Here is a 10,000-nt window from a genome sequence, read left to right on the forward strand (position 1 = left end):
GTAAAAGTTTATATTTTTAGTAACAAATCAACAATATGTCTGCAAATCAAGTTGATAAAAGCTTTTTTTTTAATCATGTAGTTTATTCTCTGCTATCACATTCAATCAATGCATGTACAAATAGTATTATTAGTTGTGTTTATTGTGTTAATTTTGTGGGTTTTGTTTGTAATTTAAAGTAATTCTGCTTTTAATATTGTCAACTATCTTACACGAGTCAAAGCATTAAAACTATATCATATCTGGACCAGGGCTGTCAGCGTTAACGTGTTAATCGCGATTAGATTAATGCAATCCATAACGCGTTAATTTTTTTAATTGCATTTTAATGTTGCAAGCCTTTTTGTCCCTTCTCCTCCCCCGTAGACGGCTCCTCTAGCTGTAGCGCTATGCTTTGAAGTGGCCTCCTGCAGTAAACCTACCGCGCTGATGGAAAGTAAGAGAGCTACTGGACTTTTGAACGGCTTGTTTAACTTTAAAACACTTCCAGACGCTTCAGTTGACAAGTCAAAAGTAAAATGCAACCTGTGTCAAACGGAGTTTAACTACCACCGGAGTACGTGGAGTTTGAGTTAGCACCTCCACGCTAAACACCCAGGTGCAGCCAAGCCAGCCTCAGCTCCACCAAAGGACCATTTTGGAGTGTGGGAGTCGCAGCAGAGCCGTGATTGATTCCCAGTTAAGACACTCTGGTAAGAAATGCTTTACATTATGGGCTTAAAACTGCCTTCAAATGGAAAATAACAGGATTTTAAACATGCAATTCACAACGCCATTAATCACGATTAACTGTGGAAATTCTGCGATTAATCTCGATTTAAAAAATTAAATGTTTGACAGCCCTAATCTGGACTGAAGTTTATTTTCCTACTTTATCTGACAAATATAAAGTTTTGTACTGAAATGTGTTGGCTGCACTTATACAGTTAAAACAGTCAAACTAGATGAAGTCACTTTAAATAAAAACATATAACTCTGTGAAACTATAAATTAAACATTGATCCTTATTTCTAGTTTCCACGGTGCTCATCGTTGCTCATCATCGGTTGTTCCAGAGACATTAAACTAAACGCCTGCAGCTTTAAAACACAGGATCCAGTCCAGTTAGTTTCCACTGACCCAGATGTGTGACCCTCATGTGATCAGCTGACGGACAACTTCCCGATACTGAGATCAATAAGGTATCACATTATCACTAAAGCAAGCATCCAGCGGGCCTCGTTTCCCTCTAATGGCTCCTCGCTGCGATGCTCGATAAATGTTTAGGCTCACAGAGAAAGAGGAAAGAGCTGAGGTCAGTGCTTCAGAGTGAGGGCTGGAAATATGGAGAGCAGCGTTATCATCAGAGAGGAGGAAGAGGAGGAGGAGGAGGAAGAGGAGGAAGAGGAGGAAGGAAGGAAGGAAGGAGGGAGGGATGGAGGAGGAAGGAAATGAGTAAGGATGACAAGAGGAAGGAAGGAAAGGAGGAAGGAGGGAGGGGAGGGGAAGAAGGAAGGAGGGAGGAAAGGTGTAAGGAAGGAAGGAGAAAAGGGGTAGGGATGGAGGAAGAGAGGAAGGAAGGAAGGAAGGAAGGAAGGAGGGAGGAAAGGAAGAAGGAAGGGAGGGAGGGAGGGAGGGATGGAGGGAGGAAAGGAGGAAGGAAAGGAGGAAGGAGGGAGGGATGGAGGAAGAGGAGGAAGGAGGGAGGGATGGAGGGAGGAAGGAAGGAGGGATGGAGGGAGGAAGGGAAGAAGGAAGAAGAAGTGGAGGCTTACTGAAGCACTTTAAAACAAGTCGTCATGGTTATTAACTTTTTACTATCATTACTACTCTGAGTCATTAATGGGATGAAACTGGACGCTGATGATCCGTATCAGCAGAGTGACTCCTGCTGCTATAATATAAGTAACGTGACTCCTTCCTCCCTTCCTTCCTTCATCCCTTCCTTCTTCCTTCCTTTCCATCATTCTTCCTCCCTCCCTTCCTCCCTCCCTCCTTTCCTTCCTACCTTCCTTCTTCCTCCCTCCTTTCCTTCCTTCCTCCTTCCCTTCCTTCCTCCCTTCCTTCCTTCTTCCCTTCCTCCATCCTTTCCTTCCTTTCCATCCTTCTTCCTACCTCCCTTCCTTCCTTCATTCCTCCCTCCTTTCCTTCCTTCTTCCCTTCCTCCATCCTTTCCTTCCTTCTTCCCTTCCTCCCCCCTTTCCTTCCTTCCTCCCTCCTTTCCTTTCTTCTTCCCTTCCTCCATCCTTCCTTCCTTCCTTCCTTCTTCTCTTCCTCGCTCCTTTCCTTCTTTCCTCCATCCTTTCCTTCCTTCTTCCCTTCCTCCATTCCTTCCTTCTTCCTTCCTTTCCATCATTCTTCCTCCTTTCCTTCCTTCCTTCCTTCCTCCTTTCCCTCCTTCTTCCCTTCCTTCCTCCTCCCTCCTTTCCTTTCATTCCTTCTTCCCTTCCTTTACATCCTTCTTTCCTTCCTCCCTCCTTTCCCTCCTTTCTCCCTCCCTTCCTCCCTCCTTTCTCCCTTACTTCCTTCTTCCTCCTTCCCTCCCTTCTTCCCTTCCTCCATCCTTTCCTTAGAAAAATCACTTTTGCCCACAAACCCCCCCCCCCCCCCCCAACCCATAATTAAATAGAAAGATAAATAAATAAAAGGTTTGATAATAATGTTTTAGTGTGCAGTCAGAGAGGCGGAGGCTGTTTATCTCTGGTAGCCTCCGGTGTTGTATTGAATCATTCATCAGCTACTGTAACTCTGCTGCAGGCTTTGTCTTTTCCATTTGGGTCAGAGAGAAGCCCTCATGTTACATAAGCCCCGGCCCTGTCTGCAGCTAATTCCTACACTGTGGGGGGGAAGAGAGGGAGGAGGGGGGAGGGGGGGGGGGGGGGGAGGAGGGGAGGCAACCCGAGGTGTCTTTAGTAGGAAGAAAAGCAATACGGTTAGATTTATTATTTAGCTGTTTTTTAGGAGAGAGCAGGCCATCCTTCCATCCTTTCCTTCCTTTCCATCCTTCTTCCTCCCTCCTTTCTCCCTTCCTTCCTTCTTCCTTCCTTTCCATCCTTCTTCCTCCCTCCCTTCCTTCCTCCTTTCTCCCTTACTTTGCTTCCTTCTTCCCTTCCTCCATCCTTTCTCCCTTCCTTTGCTTCCTTCTTCCCTTCCTCCATCCCTCCCTTCCTTCCTTCCTTCCTTCCTCCCTCCTTTCCTTCCTTCCTTCTTTCTCCCTCCTTTCCTTCCTTTCTCCCTTACTTCCTTCTTCCCTTCCTCCATCCTTTCCTTCCTTCCTTCCTTCCATCCTTCCTTCTTCTTCTCTTCCTCCCTCCTTCCTTCCTCCTTCCTTCCCTCCTTCCTTCCTTCCTTTTTCCCTTCCTCCATCCTTTCCTTCCTTCTTCCCTTCCTCCATCCTTTCCTTCCTTCTTCCCTTCCTCCCTCCTTTCCTTCTTTCCTTCCTTTCTCCCTTACTTCCTTCCTTCCTTCCTCCCTTCCCTTCTTCCTCTATCCTTTCCTTCCTTTCCATCCTTCTTCTTTTCTCCCTTCCTCCCTCCTTTCCTTCCTTCCTTCCTTCTTCTCTTCCTCCCTCCTTTCCTTCCTCCTTCCTTCCTTTCCATCCTTCTTCCTCCCTCCTTTCCTTCCTTCTTCCCTTCCTCCATCCTTTCCACCTCTGTAGAGTCTCAGTATCTATCTGCAGTGTGTGTAACAGGAAGTGTAAAAAGAGAGAAAAGAGAGAGAGCGAGAAAATAAAAGCATGTTGAACCTCTTTAGTTGCGTAAGTGCATTAGCAGAGTGAAGCCTGAGGAGATAAAGGCTTTTCTGCCATTTCACTGGATAACAGGTGTAGAAATAAAGCACACAGAGAGGTGGAGGAGGAGGTCATGTGATTATTTGGCCTCACAGCGTCTCTCTAAAAGTCTTTTTTTTTTTTTTTTTAGCAGCACTTTTGATGAATGAAGCATGCAGCGAGTTACAGGAAGTCAGAATCAGCTGGTGTGGTTCAGGGTCCCATCACGGCTCTAAGGTCAATCTGAACTGTACATCTTGCTTTAGGCCAGGGGTGTCAAACATGCGGCCCGTGGGCCAGATCCGGCCGGCCGAGGTGTCTAGTCCGGCCCACTTTCCTTATTCCTCCCTTCCTTCCTTCCTTTCTGTCTTCTTTCCTTCCATCTTCCCTTCCTTCCTACCTGTCTTCTTTTTCTTCCTTCTTTCCTTTCTGTCTTCTTTTCCTTCCTTCCGGTCTTATTTTCCTTCCTTTTTTCCTTCTTTCCTTCTATCTGCCCTTCCTTCCTTTCTGTCTTCTTTTTCTTCCTTCCTTCCTTTCTGTCTTCTTTTCCTTCCTTCTTTCCTTTCTGTCTTCTTTTCCTTCCTTCCGGTCTTATTTTCCTTCCTTTTTTCCTTCTTTCCTTCTATCTGCCCTTCCTTCCTTTCTGTCTTCTTTTTCTTCTTTCCTTCCTTTCTGTCATCTTTTTCTCCCTTCCTTCCTTCCTTCATGTCTTCTTTTCCTTCCTTCCTTCCTTCCTTCCTTCTTTTTAATGATCCGGTCCACGTGAGATTAAATTGGGCATTATGTGGCCCTTGAATGAAAATGAGTTTGACACCCATGCTTTAGGCCCACTCTGTTTAAAGGAGGGGGGGGGGGGGGGGGGGGGGGGGGGGGTTGCAGTGTGCTCCCCTCTTTAGCTTTCGGCTGCTGGCTAAACTGTATTTACATTTGTAATAAATGGTTTGATCCATGACGAGAGTGTTCCTGACTAACATTAATATAAACTTCAGGCCTGTAGGAGGGAGACTGTCACTTTTATTATAAATCTGTGGGCTGAAACGTTCATATTAATGACCTGTTTGAAATATAGACTGCAGTCAGAGTATCACACCAGCAGAGGGCGCTCTAAAACTTCACTAGCTTTACCTGTTGCATGCTCTATTGAGCTGTTAGCAAACTAAGCTAACGTTAATGTGTTGTTTAGAAATGGAGGACGATCATAAAGGTCCATTTATGTTCAACGTACGTATGAAAATGTATCCGTCCTTTTCAAACGATGTTACCGTCACTGCTCTCATACTTCCATGCGTCCTTTACGTTGGCATGGACGTTAACCAATACATCCACCAGGGGGCAGCACAGAGTCAATACGTCCACCAGGGGGCAGCAACGAGTCAAAAGTTTATGACGACAACAAACTCAAAAACAAACATGGCGACTGTGGAGGAGATATTGATGATGTTCCTCTCTTCCTTCCACCCTCTCTCCTTTCCTCCATTCTTCCTCCCTTCATTCCTCCTTTCCTTCCTTCCTTCCTTCTTCCTCCCTTCCATCCTCCTTTCCTTCCTTCCTCCCTCCTTCCCTCCTTTCCTTCCTTCTCCCTCCCTTCCTTCCTCCCTCCCTCATTTCTGTCTTCCTGCCTTCCTTGTCTTCCTTCCTTCCTTCCTTCTTCCTTTCCCTCTAGCTACCCTCCTAGCTACCAGCTCAGCAGCGACAAATGTATGACCTCATCTGACTTCATATCATTCATTTGAACTTGATTACTTTAAAGTGACAATCCTACTCTGTGGCTACTAATTCTTACAGATACTGTTAGTTTGTGTCTTTTCTGTCGAGTCTATTTACTGAAATGGAAACGGAGCAAATGAAGGTTATAATATTATCTGTACATCACAGAGGTTTGAGCTTTCCTACTGAGACTGAAGCCTGCAAGTCTTTCATTTCAGATTTTTATTGGATCCATGCTCTATTATTTATTTCTCTATATGTCACGAACAATAAAAATAATAATTAAAGCTGCAAGCAGGGGTGAATGGGCCCTCGCCCCCTCTCCTTTCCTTCCTTCTTCCTTCCTCCCTCCCTCCTTTCTTTCCTTTCCTCCTTTCCTTCCTTCCTTCCTTCCTCCCTCCTTCCCTTCCTTCCTTGACTCGAGGACAACAGGAGGGTTAAAGTTTCTAACCAACTCACACAACCTTTCCTCAAAAAGTTCCTCCATTGTTATTTCTTCTTCGTGTCTCAATAGAGCTACGTATCGAGTAGTGACAGCAACACTGCCCCCCCCCCCCCGTGGTTTCCGGTGGTACTGCTCCGTTTGGTCCGTATCTGTAAGCTTTATGGAAACGTGCAGAAATACGGATGGTTTACAGATACAATAGGGCTTCGTGTTGGTCAGTGCTTGGGCCCTAATAATGATAATAAATGAGCATCAGTGTGATGACGGAGCTGTTTTCTGTCTGAAAGTACAGCCGGTGCTTTATACGAGCTGCAGAAGAGACACAGGAGGGAATTTAATGAAGTTTCCCCACTGAGTGATATTAAGTTTAGCTCGGTCGTCTCTCCAGATGGGCTTCTCATTATCTTTTATTATCATCAGGTAAAATGCAAAACTCTTCCAAACTTTAAACGCTTGTATTTTTATTTAAGGTGAGCCAGCAGAGTCTCAGCAGCGGTGAAAACATCCTCAGTGACCCCAACTATCACTTCAATACCTGCTCCACTAAAAACTGATTTACATTTTTTTTTAAAAGCTTATTTGAATTCCAACATTCATACATATTCATCTCGTTCATGAGTCGTAGTCCAGACTCAATGTTTGATTTGGTTTCATACTAAAAAATCATGAATGTATGCAGAAACTCTCTCTATGACTTCTATATGAGATAGTTTCAGTGTTTAACCAAAGATACTAGAATATATATAATAACTGACTCAGTAGACTGACAGACTCAACCAATTTATATCAAAACAGCAAATAAGACACACACACACACACACACACACACACACACACACACACACCAGCTCTTTAGTAACATCTAGTAGCAGCTATAAGAAACTACAACATACATCTAAATATTACAAATATGAGGTTTAGTATCTATTAAGTGACTCTGACTCTACAGGCTGCAGGTCACATCAGCTTTATCTCATCTGTCTGTCTGTTCATATTCTGCTAGTAGTGATAGTAATAAAGTCAGAGGCTGAAATCCATTTTTCAAACTTAGGGGGGAATTACCCTTAAAATGCTTCACATCAGCTGGGTTTTACAGGTATTACAGGTATATTATTATTTGTCCTGTTCTTATCTCAGATTGCATCGTATTCTCTGAACTCTATATTAATGCTTTAAGTTGAAAGAGAGCGACTACAGCTTTAGCAGCATTAGCATGAGGTTTAGTAGCATCTGGTTCTCTTCAGGTCTGCTGTGTGAGAAATGTCTGAGTGGCAACTTAAAGTGAACATTTTGTAACATCGGCTGTAAAAGGAGCAGCTAACGTTTTAAAGACCGAGCAGCTTGTTTCACCGTTGTTAACTTGAGCTTAACGTTAGCCTGAAACTCATCTCTGGGCGGCTGCTTCACTTCAGTAGCGCCACAGTTTCCTTGTTAAAGCGATGGTTCGGCATAATTTCGTCCTAGCATCATATGCACCATTATATGTTTTAGCCAGCAGTCCATGTTTGTATACCAGTAAGTTACACTGCTGGACGCTGGAAGTCGGAGCTGGAAATGACGTCACACCCCAGTTTGAATCGCTCCGGTTTAGAAGTCAGAAAACCAGTTTAACCCAGTTAGCCACTGATAGAGATACCATTTAGTAAAGTTGCATGTCTCTGTATTTGGCTCAGTCAAACAGTGTAGCAGCATGGACATTGCTGAGTGTACGATGATAATCAACAGGACAGTTACTACAACTTTCACACTGCTGATGCTAAGGGCAGCCATCTTGGATTTTGAGGTTGGAGCTGGTGAGGTTCTTCCAACCTTTCAGAGTCGGAGATCTGACTTCAGAGGTGTTCAGGTTGAAATTTCCGACTTGGAAACTTGAAAATTCGGACTATCAGAGTTCAATGGAAATGCACCATAAATATCATTGTAAGTGTGTCTATATATGTTATATTATGTTATATTATGTTATATGTATAAGTGAGATGCTGCTGCAGACGGAGCTCGTAGACTTGTAGAGAGAAAGCTAATCAAAGTGTGTTCAGGGAGGAAATCTGCCGCAGAGCTTCCACACCGATGCAAACGTTGGCTGGACATTACTACTAGGCATGGGATGAAAACCGTGTTCAAGGTATACCGCGATTTGAAAAAGCCACGATAACCAAAACAGCCAAATTTCCTGTCATACCGTTCCTAAGGTATGAGCTGTTTATTGTCTGGTCAAAGACAGGAAGTGCTGGTCAAAGACAGGAAGTGCTGGTCAGAAATCCCTCAGGTGGTGCAGCTGCAGCGTAGAGTATCACGACCCCTCACACTGTCATTACAGATTCAGGTTAAATCAACATGTCTGTCTTTATTTTTCTTCCTTTTAGGAACATTTTAGAGCTGGAATCACAACACCGTCATACCGTGAAACCATGATATTTTTGCTTATGGTTATCATACCACCAGAATCTCATACCGGCCCATGCCTTATTAATACACATCTCTGTTAATGTGCAGAATCAGTCAGACTATAATGTGTAATACCAACCATCCTGCACTGAATTCAGTCCCTGGTTGTTTTGTTTTTATTCAACTTTCAGAAACAACATGAGTCTGGAGTGTTTGGCGTGTTGTCAGAGCTCGGTACAGACACATGAACGAGCGCCGCAGCAGCAACATGATGAGTAACTCTCTATTTTAAGAACATCAGTGAAGTGAGCTCGAAGCTTCCTCAACATGAAGACCGTGTTCCTGCACAGAAACCAGATGGTCCCACAACAAAAACACCAACTCAGCTCATTAATTATTTGTCATTAACAAATGGTGCAACAGCTGAAGAGGACCAGGATTACCAGTACTCCCAGTTCAGGGTAAGAATAATAAAAAATGAAAAAGCAGCACACACAGATGCCAGTCTGCGGCGCTGGCTTTGATAAACCTCGCTCTGAAGCTTCTCTAATTGACTGTAGGGGAAATTACGCGTGATTAAACATCAAATGCTGCTTCACATATGGGCTCGGATGTGACAGCGGCACAATGTTCTCCGTGATGTCTGTATCCAAATATATGAAGATGAAACAGGATTATTTGTGGCTTCCTGTTTTACGAGCAGCAGCAGCAGCAGCAGCACCGTCACCTCCGCCTGCTGTAATTGATTTGTTTGAAGTCAGACGGGAGGAGGAGGAGGAGGAGGAGGCCGGCTGGTGACGTGTGTTTTGGACAAAAGAAGCATTAACCGGGATTAATCGGGATTAACAAGAAGAAATTCTGATGGACAGGACCCCCCCCTCCCCACCCAACACCATCACCCAACCCCCCCCCCCCCCCCCCCCAGGCTCAGTGTACTCCTCCTTCTCAAAGTCTAAACTGATTAAAATGACAAATTCACTGCTGCTAACTGGCAGGTGGGAGCGACAGCAGACGGCTCGTGGTTATAAATGTTAGAGTGACTGTGTGTGTGTGTGTGTGTGTGTGTGGGTCTGTGTGTGTGTGTGTGTGTGTGTGTCTGTTTGTATGTGTGTGTGGTCCTGTCACTAATCATCCGTCCATCCGTGTGTGTGTGTGTGTATGTGTATGTGTATGTGTATGTGCGTGTGTGCGTGTGTGTTGGTGTGTCTGTGTGTGGTCCTGTCACTAATCATCTGTCCCTGTGTGTGTGTGTGTGTGTGTGTGTGTGTGTGTGTTTGAGTGTGTGTGGGTGTGTGTGTGTGTGTCTGTGTGTGTGTGTACTCCACCCAATCCCACAGGCTAATAAACTAAACTTCATTCTATTCTTCAGTAATGTTGATGAAATCTGGTTAAAGTTCGTATGTTGTGTAAGAAGCTGGACTGAGAAACGATGAAGTAACCGATGAATTCTTCTTCTCTTACAGCAGAAAGCAGTTTAACTCTCCTATGATCACTTCTTAAAGGCCTTAACTCAAAAATGAGGTGTAACTTCATTTAAATGAGAACTATTATAACCATGAAACTGCTCACTAAACTCCAGAGTCTCAGTGTGACAGTCATCTCCTTCCTTCTTTCTCTATCCCTCCATCTTTTCATCTCCATCCCTTCATCTCCAACCCTTCATCGCTATCTCTCCATGTCTATCCTTCCATCTCATCCCTTCATCTCCATCCTTC

General features: G+C 44.3%; 1 protein-coding gene across 1 annotated transcript in view; it reads right to left on the bottom strand.

Moving 5' to 3' along the window:
- The window catches only part of LOC128355403 (dedicator of cytokinesis protein 3-like), a 268,462-nt gene that overhangs the window by 119,247 nt on the left and 139,215 nt on the right, over positions 1–10,000 (bottom strand). Inside the window, exons 8-9 of the mRNA XM_053315642.1 lie at positions 8,856–8,875; positions 7,414–7,435 (exon numbers count right to left, since the gene is read on the bottom strand). Coding sequence (XP_053171617.1) covers positions 7,414–7,435; positions 8,856–8,875 — 42 coding nt within the window. The remainder of the gene's footprint in view (positions 1–7,413; positions 7,436–8,855; positions 8,876–10,000) is intronic.

The sequence above is a fragment of the Scomber japonicus genome, chromosome 3, assembly GCF_027409825.1.
Source record: "Scomber japonicus isolate fScoJap1 chromosome 3, fScoJap1.pri, whole genome shotgun sequence".
Taxonomy (NCBI): domain Eukaryota; kingdom Metazoa; phylum Chordata; class Actinopteri; order Scombriformes; family Scombridae; genus Scomber; species Scomber japonicus.